At 33.7% G+C, this 15812-nt stretch overlaps 1 protein-coding gene across 5 annotated transcripts in view; it reads left to right on the top strand.

Moving 5' to 3' along the window:
- XRCC4 (X-ray repair cross complementing 4) overlaps positions 1-15812 on the top strand; it is a 292420-nt gene that overhangs the window by 7317 nt on the left and 269291 nt on the right. For all 5 annotated transcript variants that reach the window (XR_014147101.1, XM_081826618.1, XM_031016809.2 and 2 more), the window contains exons 2-3: positions 4220-4368; positions 10838-11013. Coding sequence is in view for 4 of the 5 variants with exons in the window: in XM_081826618.1 (XP_081682744.1) it covers positions 4230-4368; positions 10838-11013 (315 nt within the window). In the remaining variant the exon portion in view is untranslated. The remainder of the gene's footprint in view (positions 1-4219; positions 4369-10837; positions 11014-15812) is intronic.

Here is a 15812-nt window from a genome sequence, read left to right as displayed (position 1 = left end):
AGTCATAAGGGGAAACTGAGAATGGACTATGACTATGGCAAAGATGCCTTACTTTTTAGACTAATTTTATAGTTCTAATGCTTTATTCCTGAAGCATCAGACTGCTAATCTGACATCTAACTTGAACATGAGCTGTATTTTACGAGTTTTTGAACAAGATTACGCCCACAGTCTTAACTGTATTTTACTCTTACTCTGGGTGACCATCCATCCCAGTTGGCCTGAGGTTGGGAGGCTTCCTGCACCTGGGACTTCGAAAGTTGAAACCAAGAAAATCTCAGGGAAACCTGGACAGCCGGTCACCTTACTTTCATTTCTAAATTAATAGAATGAAGGTAATATTGACATGTTTAGAAAAGTATTTAATGATACTATAAATTCTTTACCCTTAAAGTTTAGATAATTGGAACTGGAAAATATTCTTTCAAGAAACCATTTCTTCTATAGAAAGTTAGCTTGATATTTTTGTTTAATTGCTTTGGAAATTTAAAGGTAAATTGATTTTGATTTTGTGGTCATTTAGGGAAAAAAAAAGGCTTAATTTACCCTTTATTCAGATAGATAACTCCAACCAGCAAGTTGACTTGCTGTTAATGAAAATGATAGGAAAGGAATAATGAAAATGCTAGGAATCAATTATTAATTTAAAAAAAAAGTCTTCAGTGTGGGAATTCTGGTAAGATAAACATTAATAACCAATGCTTTTTAAAAACACTGAACAAACAGGAAAATCATCATTTTCTTTGCACTTAGTTTTCTGACTTGTGTGATGTTTTTCTTATTAAAAGTAAAGTAAATAGCCCAGTGGTTGTTGCATAAGACTTTCTTTCCTTTTTATCTAGCCATACGTATGGTACTACCCTTGAATTTTTATATGATAGAACTTTAAAAAAATTTATCACCATACTTTCAATTTAGAATTTACATTTTTTTTTCTTCCCTTTTTAAAAAAATAAGGTTAAACAAAATAATATGATCAGGAATCTAATTACAGACTTAGCGTGTGCTGTGTGCTCATCTTTGTTCTGAATTCACTTTAGGTATCAGCCTACTTTTCTGAACAAGGGGGCACTTAAGTTAATTGCTTCATTAGAAACATGCGTTTAGTCCTTTCTGATCTGTAAGTACAACTCCTTGGCATAGCTGCAGAAGTTTGAACACCTGCAGCCCAAGCCGCTTGAAAAGACTCCGTAACTTAGCTATAAAGGAAAATAAAAGAAGCTCAAGTTCAAAATGGTGTTATCAATGATATAGTGTTGTCACTAAGTTGAGCTGACCTAAGAGAGTTGGCTTCTGCACTGCTTCTTATCAGCATCCAAAAGGGCATACAAAATTCTTTGTAAACTAATTTAAAAAGCGTCTTGTTTATTCAGAGGCAACTGTGAATGGTATTTGTTCAGAGTGTAGATCACATCAACTGCATACCAGCCAACAACTTATTTCTCTTCTAAGAAGGAAGCCAAGTATCAAAGGCACAAAGTACTAAAGATAAGCTGCTCAATTCTCAACTGTTCTGAGCTCTCAATAAAGCTACTGATGTACAAATTGGGGTGGGACTCAACTGTTTCCACCTGCAGGCTTGTCTTAGCTCCTGGGCTCTGGCCGGGAGAGGTGCTGATACTAGTGCGACCTTTAGTGCCCTTAGAAAATAAAACACACGCTTTCTTATGGCCCTAATCAATCAGTCCCTCTAAAGAGGATTCCACCCCTTTCTTCAAGTATTCTTGGGGCAGAAAAATTATGGCTGACTATTCCCATTTACAGGGCTGCCGAAAGCAAAGAGATCATTGGTTCACTCTTAAGATTCTTGAAAGACCTGGCAAGTCATCCTTTTTCCTATTTTTGTGGTTGGTTCTTAGATATTTTGTATTCGATATTTAATGAGGGGGTGACTTCAGTAAGTAGAAGAAAGAATTTCATTCAGAAGTCGTTCAAATAATATATTATCAGGAAATTAAAACTCAGTTGATACAGAGAAAACATCTGAGGCTACTGAGGCACAAAATATTTATAGGAGTACCTGAGTGGTCACATTTGGGCTATAAATGTTAAGTGCTTGAACATGACTCACGGCATCCAAAGTTTCAAATCTGAGTTTAGTAAAATAATGGAATCTTTAAAATAATACGGCTTAATTTTAGCTGTAAGTACCTAGAGTTGGTCAGAAAACTGGAAAATATTTGAAACACAAATAATTCAAAGATGTTATTAAAACTAATCTGATCCCTAAATGTCTTTTTAACATTACTGAGATGAAAGCCCTTTATGTCATTGTGAAAGTAGAATGAAGCATCTGGAATATTGAATTTTAAACTACTTTGTATAATTAGCAGTTTGTCACTTGTTTCAAATATGGTGAAAAATAGCAGCGAAACCAATTGCTGTTTTAGAGCAATTCTAAGTGCTGAGATTTTCTTTCACAAAGTTGCATTAATTGCTAACAATAGCCGTGCTTCTTGAGGCACATTTAAAAAGAAATAACCTGTGCCAGTGTATCTGGGTGTTTGTATATAAATTCAGGAGAGGCAAAAAGTGGCCTTCATAAGTAGTTTCTATTACCCTTCCCACTCCGAAGATGTGTGTTTGGGGCCTATTAGAATTAGGTAAGTCTCTAACTATGTGTCTTTTTCAGTGATTGGCATAGAAAAATAGTAATACACATTTTCCAGCAATTTTCAAATTTAAGGATTACAGAGCATGTGGGTAATTAACTGCATGTTAGGTGTTTTGACCAACTCATTTAAAAGAAAATATTCACAAATGGATAACGCATTTCAGAAGTAAGCATAGTGAGGCAAGAAAGACCTCAATGTAGGAAAATTTTTGGCTAAATGAAATATTTAAATATAATTATATTTTTTCAATGGTTATGATGTCAAACCTACAAATTTACATATTTTTAACACATAAACATGCTTAATTGATGTGGCTACAAGTATGGTTATTTTAAAACTTGGTCTTTTACTGGGAAGAATAGTAAACAGTCTTCTGAGTACACTTTAGGTAGAAGTTAGAATTATTGTTAATTTACCAATTTGGAGGTATCTTACACTCTTAATTTTAGATATTTTTTTTTCTTTTATTCTGGAAATCGCCCCGCTTCCTTGCACTTTTTACTGTAAGATAGAATAGCTCTAGCATTCTATAATTAAGCATCCCTCCCACTCCCAGAAGATAGAGATCTGTAGTAAGTTAGTTTTGTTTTGTGAAGAGCTGACAAAGTGAGTTTTTATTTTCATATTCAGTTGTGTGAAGAGCTGACAAAGTGAGTTTTTCATATTCAGTTGTTTTTATTTTCATATTCAGCTGTTAATTGAGAAAAATAATGTGCTTTATTTATGAAAATGTAATAGTTTTAAATTGAGAAAGCAAATTAAAACTGATTTAAAAATTTGCTTTTGTTAAAACTTAGTAGTCAGTGAAGTGCCAATTAATAATTTGCTTTTGGATTTTTATAGCATATTATATATGCTGGTCATAAAAATTGAAGCAATTTTATACTCTTCTCCCCAAATAAAAGATTGAAGAATTTTCTTTAGCTTTTTCAGGATTATCTAGGAAGAGATTCATGCTTTGTGATTAAAGAAAAATTCTCTCTAGTTTTTCATCTTTGGAAGTTTGTGCTTTGTTCCTGGTTTTGACTTTTTGTAATGTTTTTTTCTTTGCATGTTTGTAATTTTTAGGGTATTTTTGTTTTGCATGTTAGCTTCTACAGCTTAAGCATCTCTTAATGAAGTGCACGTGGTCAGGGGATATTCCAGTATTAGAAAAAATATAGTTACTTGCTTTGAACCAAATATATGTCGTACCACAGTTTGGTAAGTTTGAGGTCAATCTGGGGAAGATTCTAGAGTAAATTACCAGAAGAATGGTTTTTGAATTCATAGAAAAAGAACCTCTAATCATTAGAAATGGAAGTGGGATCAGTAAGAAAAGTCTTTACTCTTCATATTGTTGGATATAGTAATTTTTTTCAACATTCAACTTGGGCAACTCATTTGCCATTTATGGGCCTCTGTTTTTCTTATCTGTAAAAATTATAAATCAGTGTTGAATAGAACTATGATTTACTGAATTTTGTAGTTGGCGAACTGTTACATGTTTTTTTTGTTTTACTTATTTCCTTGGTGCTTTGTGTAGCTGAGAGACCAATATACAAAACCACTATATGATAGTCACGGTTTCTTGCAAAAATATTAATTTTATTTTTTTGTAACAGGTGACCAGAAATGGAGAGAAAAGTAAGCAGAATCTGTCTTGCTTCTGAACCTGATGTAATTCATTTTCTACAAGTGGCTTGGGAGAAAACACTAGGATCTGGTTTTGTTATTACACTTACTGATGGTCAGTCAGCATGGACCGGGACAGGTAATATTCAAAGCAAATTTTTTAAAAGTGAAATTTCGGTAATGTGCTGTTCTTCAGTCCTCAGTGACACTTCAGATTAAGGTGTTTCTTTAGTAGATTCTGGGTAAAATTAACATTGCTGTACTTGTTATTGCGTCTAATTTACATTATAATATTTAATGCCAGTTTCTATAATAGGAGGATAGAGAAATAAGCATCTGCCCCAGCAAATTCTGGTTACTAGTTGAGTCTTAAAACTTGGGGTTGGTCAGGGTTTTTAAATGATCTCTTTTTACAAAACATAAATAGTACTTTATACATGTGTTTTTTTTTCAGGACCCCAGGGAAATATTGGGAGGCATAGGGAGGTGGGTTGGCTGGGCCAAGGGATTTGTTAGCTTGGTGGAGTGGGGTGGTGGTGATTTTCTTTTTATTTTAGACACTTATTGTTTGAATTATTTTCTAGTGAACATGTATTACGTTTGTAACAAAAACAAAACAGTATTAGAGATTTTGTAAACCAAGGTTTTCAAACCCACATGTGGGATTTTGGCTATTATTTCATGAAATAAACTTTAAATTTTTTCTGTCTTTGGCAGTGATCTTTTAAAAAGTCTAATGGCCCTGAAATTATTTATGGAACATGGCAGTTATAAAGTGAAAATATATAGAATTATGTTTTGCTCATATAGTGAAGTTTTTATACTCTTATAATTTTTGAAAGATTTGAAAAACTATTTCTGTAGTTATGCAACAGTCCTTTCTAGAGTTATGTTGTAAATAATTTTTAGGTAAAATAATTTTGGCATGTTAATTTACATACCATTTATATATATTATTAATTTTGAAATATTTCCCTAAAACTTGTTACTGTAATTATTATATCTTCTAAAATTACACAGTGAAGTTTTATTTCTTTCTTGGATGTTACAAATTCTGTTACACAGTACAGTCAAACTGAATTTATAATTGCAGGGTTTTTAAAAAAAAAACTCTTCTTTTATGACAGGGTAAGGCATGCTGATGTAAGTATTAATAAAATAAAGAAAATTCAAGGATAGTGTTTGCAGTACGTATTATGGGATCTATTTAAGCTGTAAACTTCTATGTAAGAGAAACCAGTTGTTGCTTGGTTGTTGCCATGTAGGAGTGGGAGGAAAATTTTCAGGTTAGCTCTATTTATGCTAGTGTACCCAAGTGGCAATAGCTCTGTTTTGGAAAGGGGGTGCACAGGCCTGAAGATAATGGCAGGAGGTTAATGCCATTTGTCTGGACAGAAGAGCAGTTTCAACCATACAGCCCAGGAGGCAGGTCCTAGGTGAAGTGGTTGCTTGTATGTAAGAAATACTGTATTTGTAACTTAGATGTTCCCAACTGACAAATGGCTTATTGTGTATAATTAGTTCTGATTAGACAGATGACCTTGAGATGCTTTAAGAGCCTTAATTATCAAAAGAAAATACTAAATTCTAATTTAGTTAGTAAACCTCATTCACTAAAGCAAAGAACAATATTATGTTGTTTGAATTTTTTTTTTTTTATCATTAAGGATTGGGAATAAAAGAATACACTGATGAACTCTTAAATCTTGATTTAACCAGAAATTTAAGCTGAATTTACATTTATGGAACAATTTGTGTATGTCATAAAAAATGTGCTGGCAGTTGTTCTTAATATTATTATTATCAATATTGTTTCACTAGATTCATTAGGAGCAAGGAATGCATCTGATTTTTCTGTCACTCATTCTTTATAAGTATCTAGACCAGTGCCTGGGATCTACATGCTCAATAGATATTCTTTGGAAGGATGCCTCAAATGTATAAAACTTCCTAGGAAAAAAGAAAGTGAACCATTTATTTTAGAATTAACATTTTTTAATGAAAACTCCAGTTTCATATTTATTTATTGTTGACATTGATCAGAAATACAGTATGCTTTTGCCATTTTTTTTAGCTAATGAATAGTGTGAGAAAAATGTGTTAGAAAACTTCCATATCCTTTGTGTTGTTAACATTTTGGCTTGCTTACTAACCAGGCTTTCAAACAGAAAATTTTATAGTGCACCATATATGGTTGTTTTATTTTCAAAGACACTAAAGTTTTGAATCTCATAAATGTTTTATATATCTTTCATTATTCATTTCTGTTTTCTTGTATAAATTTCAGGGACAAAATATCAAACCAAATAATATAATTGTTTCCATGGTTAGTTGGGGTTTATTATGTGAATATGATTTGGTTTGGCACTTTATAGAGACAATAACATGATTAAGAACATTGAAACAATTACATAATTGAAACTTGAAGATGGATTTCCTTCCTATACCTCATCCTGTTTTTTTTTGTACAACTTTTTGATTGCTGCAACCTTCAATTTGGATAATTTTTTTTCTTTTTTCATTTGAGTGAAATTAAAAGGATGTGGGGTTCCTTTTAATCTCCCACACACTAAATTCACTGATTTCTTTTCCAATAGTAATGTTTTTTTTTTTTTTTAAAGATTTTATTTATTTATTTGAGACAGAGAGAATGAGAGAGACAGAGAGCACATGAGAGGGGGGAGGTCAGAGGGAGAAGCAGGCTCCCCACCGAGCAGGGAGCCCGATGCGGGACTCGATCCCGGGACTCCAGGATCATGACCTGAGCCGAAGGCAGTCGCTTAACCAACTGAGCCACCCAGGCGCCCTCCAATAGTAATGTTTTATCTAATGAATGTTTTGAGGTCTCATTATCATATGGTCTATCATCACTTCAACATTATAGAGGACTGTATCGCAAAGTTAAGTCACAAAGTAGGTTAATGATTGATGACTATTATGTGACCTTTATAACTCCATCAGTCAGCAGTAAGAAACTTAAATCACCCATCTCTGGAGTAGTTCGTTGAGAAGTAGACTTTATTAATACATTTATTATCGAATAATTATATTCATTTATATTTGTTCTAAACATTGATATTTGGTGACCTATATGGAGATTATGTGACAGAGTTCAGGGGAAAAAGGATTTTTAATAAATGCAGTAAAGTAGGTCCATGCTGTGATACCAACAAGCTCTCTAATGTGATGATAAGGCTGTCTTCAAAGCACCAACACAAACTTAGGCTATGCACAGTCTTCGGTTCATTATACATAAGGATCCAAAAGAAAAAAATCTTCCTTTCCTTACTTACATCTTCATCTACCCACAAATATTGTTAAAATGCTGCTTTCTTGGATCCTATGTGTCTGAGAACAATTCCTTGGTTTTTGGTCATGTTGGCCTGCTCACTTTTTATGCTATTATTATGTGGTTCAGCTGTATCCTTGCTGATTTTTATTATTTCCATGGCTTTTATTTCTGGTCACCAAAGTTTTTGGAAGAGTGAATGCTTACAGCTGTGCTTCTTCCAGATGTTCTTAGCACAAAATTCAAAACTGGTGACCACACTGTTTTTCCAGGCCTGAAGTTCTAAATAGGCAGTCAAAATTTCACATTTACTATTAATGGAAATATTCAATTAAACTTTTTCTTAATTTTTTCTCACAGTTTTTAAAGGGGAAGTATAAATAGAAAATTTTCTTTCATATTTTTTTCTCTCAAAAATGAAATATTCCATAATAATAGAACAGCGTTCACAGGTGGTGTAACGTAAGAGAATATCTAAGATGTCAGCACTTGAATTAGGGTACATGAGGCTGGAATTCTGTCTGTTTGTTAAACTTTTGTATCCTTGGTGCCCAGAATAGTACCTGGCACATAGTTGGTGCTGAGTAAGCATTGTTTTAAATAAGTGAATCAAACCAATAAATGCTATGAAATATTTTCAGATACATATTTTTTCATTTTAATGAAATTTAGAATGCTTTTCACTGGATGTTTTATCAGTAGGCATACTTTATTTCTTGTGTTTTTTTTTTTTTAAGATTTTATTTATTTATTTGAGAGAGAGATAGGGAGAGAGAGCATGAGCAGCGGGGAGAGGGAGAAGCAGGCTCCCCACTGAGCAGGGAGGCCTGATTCAGGGCTCGATCCCAGGACCCCAGGATCATGACCTGAGCCAAAGGCAGACGCTTAACTGACTGAGCCAACCCAGGCGTCCTCTTTTGTATTTTCTGTAGTTGCATTAAAGGTGGTTTCTACAGATTTATTTCCTATTTCTCTATGAAATATTTTCTCTTCTTAGGTATTTATAACTCTTCAGAATTACCCAACACAAAATATGAAATTGTTCCTTAACTAGGAAGCATTAGTCTTCTTATTTTTGTTTTTGTTTCTTTTTTTTTTTTTTTTCAGAAGAGCTAGTAAGGTAACTGAAAGGTCAATAGATTTGATAAATAGATTTGATGGTGGTGATCATCTTAAATATGCATCTGCTTCAGAGAGAGACAAAATATATGAAAGGATTTTAGAAGCTGTAAAATCACATAAAAATATAAAAGTTTTTATTCTTACCTCTTTTTGACATCTGTGTTGAGATTCATATTTCACTATCAGAAATGACCAAAAATGGATAATGAAAAATATATGGATATGCTTCAAAATTCTCTTACTCTTTGCCTGTCATGGGGCTTCCAGACATACTTGATAGGACACAGACCAAAGGTATGAAAATCTGTGTTATATTTTAGGGATTCTTTAGTCAAGCTTTTATTGATTTCTGTAGTATGTCCTAGTAGTGTGTTTTTTTAATTCCGTGGAAGGAAATAGTTTTTCCAGTGTCCCATATCTGCCTCACCACAAAACCAAACAACCAAGAGACCATAAGTACGAATCTGTTTGACCACTTAATCTACTCCATGGCCATAGACCATTACTTGATCTGAGCATCAGTTTTATCATTTGAAACATCTTTCAGTGTTATAAGGAATAAAATCGATAGATGTAAAAGTATATATATAAAAGTATAGAACCACATGAGTCTTTCATCATTGTACTAGTGGGAACTGACACAGGAAACCACCCAACCACATGCACACATTCCAAACAAATGTTAGATTAAATCTTATAATTTTAAAAGCAAACAGATAACAGTGCAGCTTTTGGATGTAAGAAAGGGAACCCTCCAGGTGCCATCTATGAAGAAGTGTCTGAAAACCAAAGTGGTTAATAGGAACTAAAGCTTAACTATAGGTTCATGGAATATCTGAATTAGATATATGTCTTAATGACTGTGGGTGTAGTACCTAAGTGGGGTGGAATGTTGAGACGGCAGGCCTCTTAAGGAACTGGAACTGAGCTCTCAATGTAAAGAAAGGAAACTGAAAGGTATCTTGTTAATGAAATCATCTTAAAAAAGCAAAACAAAACAAAAACAAAAGACTACTCTCTGGTTTGAAGATGCAGTGTAGAATCAAACTAGTCACTAAGAGCTGTGAGTGGATAAAAGTCCAAACAAAAATCAGAACCCTGAGTCTCTGTTATGTAGGGATGTGGGATGGGGGATTTAAGATTGAACTCTTTGCTTCAAGAGTAAAAACCAAGTTAAGAAATTAACTTTCAAAACTGGTCCAGAGCTGTTGAAACCTGTAGAGACTCCAAGAAAGGTAAACTAGCAATCTGGATTCAAGGCCAGCGCTGTTGCCCAGAGCAGATGATACTCTGGCTAGAGGAGAGCCTTGTTCAAACACTGCAAAGCATGAAAGGGAAAAAAACAGAATGAGAATGTGTCAGCAGTAGAAATGGAGTTAATACTCCAGGAACCATGCATAAAGACTGACCTGAAAGAGATCTTAAATATGTTTAAGGCCTTCAAATATTTAAAGGAAGGGTGTGGCAAGAACAGGATATTATGAAAAAGAAAGAGAATATCAGTCTAGAATTGAGAATATAATTGTTGAAGTAAAAATCTCTGTAGATGAGTAAAGCATCAGCTTTCAGTATACCTAGATGGGAGAACTGGAAGCCGGATCTGTGATATAATGTGTGTCAAACAGGTGACACTCAATAAATATTAATTCTCTTCTCTTTCATTCCTCATCACCTACCTTCATCCACCTTCTTTATTTTTTGGCATATAATGAGATGAGAAGAATGAACTCCCATTTTTACTTTAATTCGACTCAGCCCATGTGAGTGAGAAATAGACTATTGACTATTTAATCTCTTTAATAATTGAGGCAAGGAAGAAAGATGTTATAAAATACTGAACTTATTAATCATTATTAAGAAATAATTTATCGGCTTTGACCTAGGAGCAGGTATATAAGATGGTAGTTTTTCTAGTAATTTACAATGCATGTATTTCATCTGAGGACAGAGGAAAAAAAAAATGCAAGGAATCTAATGTTTTTCAGATGAGATTTGAGACTAAATTAATGTGTTTCTTGAAAATTGCTAGTTCAAAGGTATAATTTGACTTAAAAATGTGTGGTATGGGGATTGGTTTTATCTTTTGTTTAAATATCTGTTACATAAGTGATAAATTAGTAGCAATAGGTAATAAATACGTACTCATGTTTAGAAATATATTTTTCATGTCAAAACTTTTTATTAATGTTTCCCATAGTTTCTGAGTCCGAGATTTCCCAAGAAGCCGATGACATGGCATTGGAAGAAGAGAAATATGTTGATGAACTGAGAAAAGCATTGGTATTAGGAGGAGGACCAGCTGATGCATACAAATTTGATTTTTCTAGAGAGTCTTGTCATTTCTCCTTTGAGAAAAACCTTAAAGATGTTTCAGTAAGTAAAACTTTCCATAATATTATAAGTGGTAAAATGTCAGAGCCCTTATTGAGGAATTATCTAAGTAACTAGCTTATTATTCCCAGAATACCTGGGAAATAGAAGTGTGAAATGTACTTGGCTTTCAAGTTGGAAGAATGCTTCTTCATTCAACGTTATTCATTAAGTGCTTCATACTTATGAATTGCCAAAAATAATTAATTAGAAAATGTATTGAGTTTTAATGCTTTAAAAATAAGTATTATAGAGACAATTACATGAATGAGCAGTTCTACCAAGTGGGGTCAGAAACTTTAGACCGTTGAGACAGGGTTTATTGTAATAAGTTTTGGGAAATACTGATTTTAAGAAAGAAGATAATTTATTTACCATTGAATATTTAATAATTATAACTTATTCTCTACTTTATTAGAGTGTATAGAAATTACAAAATGAGATAACTAAGTGCAGTAAGACATATCATTAGGCATTAAAGTATTTTATTTATATGTCAAACTTAGAAATACTAAAATAGAAATAACATTCAACCCAGGCTTTTGAAGGCTTGCATGCTTTATAGACAAGGATATCTGCTACTTGTCCTGTTTAGTTCCTGTACCAGTTCAGATCAAGGTGGGCAGCTTTGATATGTATCAAAAATATTTATCAAAATTTACTGCTTATATATTTTGCTCAAGTTTATGGGATAATTAGAGGTTGAATTATTTGCTTTTGCCAGTGGTTTATATTCTGATACGAGGTCTTTAGTAGAAGAAAGGGAGGGAAATCTTTAGCACATTAAGGTTAGAGACAGTATTGACAATTTGTGTTGGAACTAAATTGAGTTTAAAAAAATTCCTTGAAAATGACTCTAATTCAGAACGATTAAAGGGATTTCACCAATTACAGAAACATGTAAAGTAACAGATGGGATCATTATTTTGAAATGTATGTTAACCTATAGAGAATAATACAGTTGAATGTATGCCAATTTATGTAAGTTTCAATATGCTGAGGTCCTTAAAATGATAGTTTAGAATGGGTTAAGAAAGGTTTGAACTGGCTGCTGAAATTTGGTTATTTATCACAAAGTCTTCTTTCCTATGACCGAAGCCCAATCAGATGATGTTACGTACTCCTAAGACTGCTGAGTGTTTCTTCTAATATTTTGAAGCAGATCATTTTCAGATTGGGAGTTCTGCCATTTCCCATTCAATGAGCATTTGTATGTAATGACTAACATTAGGTGGTTTGCTGCATCGGGGTTGGATGGAGTACTTACCATGCTTGGCAGTACATCTGATTTTGCTGCTTTTGTGAAGAAAGAACTTCAAGTATTCATAACCTACGTCTTTTACAGTTGGCTTGGCATGAATCAGCATTAAAAACTGTGACAATTATCCTAAAAGATACTTGCTTACCACCCTGAACATAATCAACTTTATTGAGTCAGAACCACGAACCACTCACTAGCTATTAACAGGTTTTCTCAAGAAGTGGAAATAGAATAAGAGATTCCCAGTAATGCAGAAGTGCATTGGTTCCTTGAAGGATATGTCTTAAAGCACTACACTGCAGTTTAGATAGCTGCCTCCTTATTTATTGTCTATTAAATTTGCTTATGAGAGAAAGAAATGCTACTCTCGGGACAGCTGGACAAGTTTATTTGTGACTTGACTTACTTGAGGGATATTTTTGGATATTTGAATGAAATAAAAGTTCTACTTTGTGGTGCTGTAGTCTGCCTTATGGATGCAGATGAGAATCACAAGTTCATTTAGCCAAACTGCCATGGGGATCTTCCAGTGCTTCAGGATGTGCTTCTGCAAATTGAATTTGAGTGACAATATCTTGTAAATTCGTCTGCTGGCAAAAATATGCAGACAATTAGAAACATGGCAGAATACTTTTTAAGGCTTATAGTGCTTTGGGTGACCTAAAAATTTAAAAGGAATTTGTAATCCTTTCCTTGATGACACAGACATCTGATTGTTGCAAAAATGACCTCTTATACTTAGAAAAAAAGAAAAGAATGAACGTAGATTCAATTCAGAAAGTTGTAGTGAATTCTGTTGTTTGTTGACATAAGGTTACTCTCCCATGGCAAAGAATATTCTGTGAGTCCTAAGTACATTTACTACCAGATTCATACTCTCAGAATCATGGTTTTCAGGCATTTGTTGCCATCAGTTCAAGAAGTTTTATGTTTTTAATTCTGCGTTGGAGATCACTGAGTAATTTGAACACTTCGAGTATTCAAGTCATATAAGACTTACTTGGAATTTATATAAAATGTTCTTTTTAAAAAAAAAAATTTTTTTTTTAGAGGCATCTGGCTGGCTGAGCATGTGAGTCTTGATCTCGGGTTGTGAGTTCAAGCCCCACCTTGGGCATAGAGCTTACTTAAAAAAAAAAAAAAAACTTTTTAAAAGGAAGTAACTACTCATTTTTGTACTTAAAAAGACCTGAGTTTTTGGGAATGTCATCTTGTGTTTTATTAGAGTGAAAGAATTTTCAATCCGAAGCAATGAAATATTTAAAATGTATAATGTGTATGTTGCACATTTTTTGGAGGGAGCATGTGCATAATTTTCATGAGATTGCTTTTGAGATCATAACACCCAAAATTTCATTTACGCTCTAATTAGTTTTTCTTTATAGATAACCTAGGTTTTTTAAATTTTAGATTAATTCCCATTGGAATAAGTGTTGAATGATCAGCAAGACATTAACTCTTTTTCTCCATGTGGGACAAACCTCTGGGACCCTTCCTGCCCCATCACCAGTGTTCTTCAGTTGGCAGTAGATTATTCTAGATGAAAACATACTCTCGTGCAAGCATTTAGAACTCATTATGTCTCTACTGTAAGTAGTAGCCCGATTCAAGAGATTATTCATATACTTTGTGTCATGGCTTTTTCTCTGCCATTCACAGTTCATACTGATTTTGCAGTATATTCTTCGTCATGCAAACAATACATCTTAATAATGTTTTCCTTTTTTGCTTTTATAAGTTGATCTGTTTCTTCAGAAAAAATTATGAGTTACAAAAAAAAGAACATGTAATAATTTTTGATAAGAATAACCTTGGGCTCATAATTTGCTTGCTCATACCTCTGTTTTCTCATCTCTCAAGTTTTAAAGTGATTTCTTGGGTTCATTCCAGGTCATCTAACATACTAGTCTTGTATTTCTAAAAATAACCCTAATGAAGGAAAGCCATGAATTTTGAAGAACAAATAAACATGATACACACACACACACACGAGAATTGGCTACAGGTTTCTGTTAGAATTAAAGTCTATTTTCATTTCCTTTTCCTTTGTCTCCCTTGCCCCCACCATGATAAACTGGGATACAGTTTAGGCTGAATATTTGACAACTTAAGTACCGTGGAGGCATATTTTTCTCTGATTTAAAAATCCAAATAAGCAGTCCTGGGTTAATATGATGGCTTTATGAGGTTGGAGGTCCAGGCTTCTCTAATCATGTTGCTTTGCCATTTTTAACAGGCAGTTTTTATCTCATGGTCCAAGAAGGCTGCTCTAGCTTCAGGATATGTTCACCTTTTAGGCAACAGGACTGAGTTAAGCAGAGGATAAAGAGCCTGTCCATTTTCTTTAAAGCCATCACCTAACGTTGCATACATTGCTTTTGCTTACATCCCATTGTCTAGAACTAAGTCACAAAGCTTCACCTAGCTGCAAGGGAATCTTTAGCTGTGTCCTATGCCCAGAAATTTCCATTACTGTGTAAAAAGGGGAAGGAGGGGTACTGAAGGACAACTAGCAATCTCTGCATGTTAACATTTAAGAGAGATTGAAATGTCATTTAGAAGGGTTTACTTTTATTGTTACGGGGGTATTTCTGTAGTATTTTCCTTACAAATAATTGTTTAGGTTGTATTTTAGTTACAAAAATGTTGCAAATATAGTGAGGAACAGGCTAGTTTGTATCTTGCTATATATTGTAACTTTTTTTTTTTTTAAAGATTTTATTTATTTATCTGACAGAGAGATACACAGTGAGAGAGGGAATACAAGCAGAGGGAATGGGAGAGGGAGAAGCAGGCTTCCCGTGGAGCAGGGAGCCCGATGCGGGGCTCGATCCCAGGACCCTGGGATCACGACCCGAGCCGAAGGCAGCCGCTTAACGACTGAGCCACCCAGGCGCCCCTATATTGTAACTTTTTAAGTAAAAAAAAATGCATTCCAAGTTCAAACAACTTCCCTACAGTAATTGAATTTTCATTCTCAGATGTATAAAAATGAGGTAAAATAACTTAGCCAAAAGCAGCCAAAGTTGTTTGTAAAAACACTAGTCCAGAATCCTTTATTACTACCATGTGTCCCTGTGGTTTGGGGACTTTGAATTCACATGGGTATTTCCAGATGAAATATCAGAATTTGAGCATTTATTATGATACTCTGCGAAAGACTTTGTCAAAAATAGTAATGGCTTTCAGGTTTGTGGGAGTATGGGTTGCAAATGTGTTGTTTGAATGCCTGAAAAAAAAATAATAGTATGTCTTTATGTCTGTGATAGAAATATTTGTATACATCTGCCATTTTTATATTAAACACTTTATAATTTCCTGACCTCTTTGGAATGTGGGAACTAAATGAGTAATGTAAGTGGTACAGAAATCCTGCTCAAAGTATATGCTCTCTAGTTAAGCCATAGGAAAGACATTAGAATTTTTACTTTAAGAAAATTATTAATTTTTAGCTATACTATTTAATCTTTGAGAACTTTTGCTTTTTCTTGCTTCATATTGCTCAACTTTAATTTAAAATGTTTTCTTCTTTTTTTTTTTT

This window comes from Leptonychotes weddellii, chromosome 7, assembly GCF_054177405.1.
Source record: "Leptonychotes weddellii isolate Sample4059 chromosome 7, ASM5417740v2, whole genome shotgun sequence".
NCBI lineage: Eukaryota > Metazoa > Chordata > Mammalia > Carnivora > Phocidae > Leptonychotes > Leptonychotes weddellii.
Note: the sequence above shows the minus strand (reverse complement) of the source record. Positions and strands in the feature narration are given on the sequence as shown.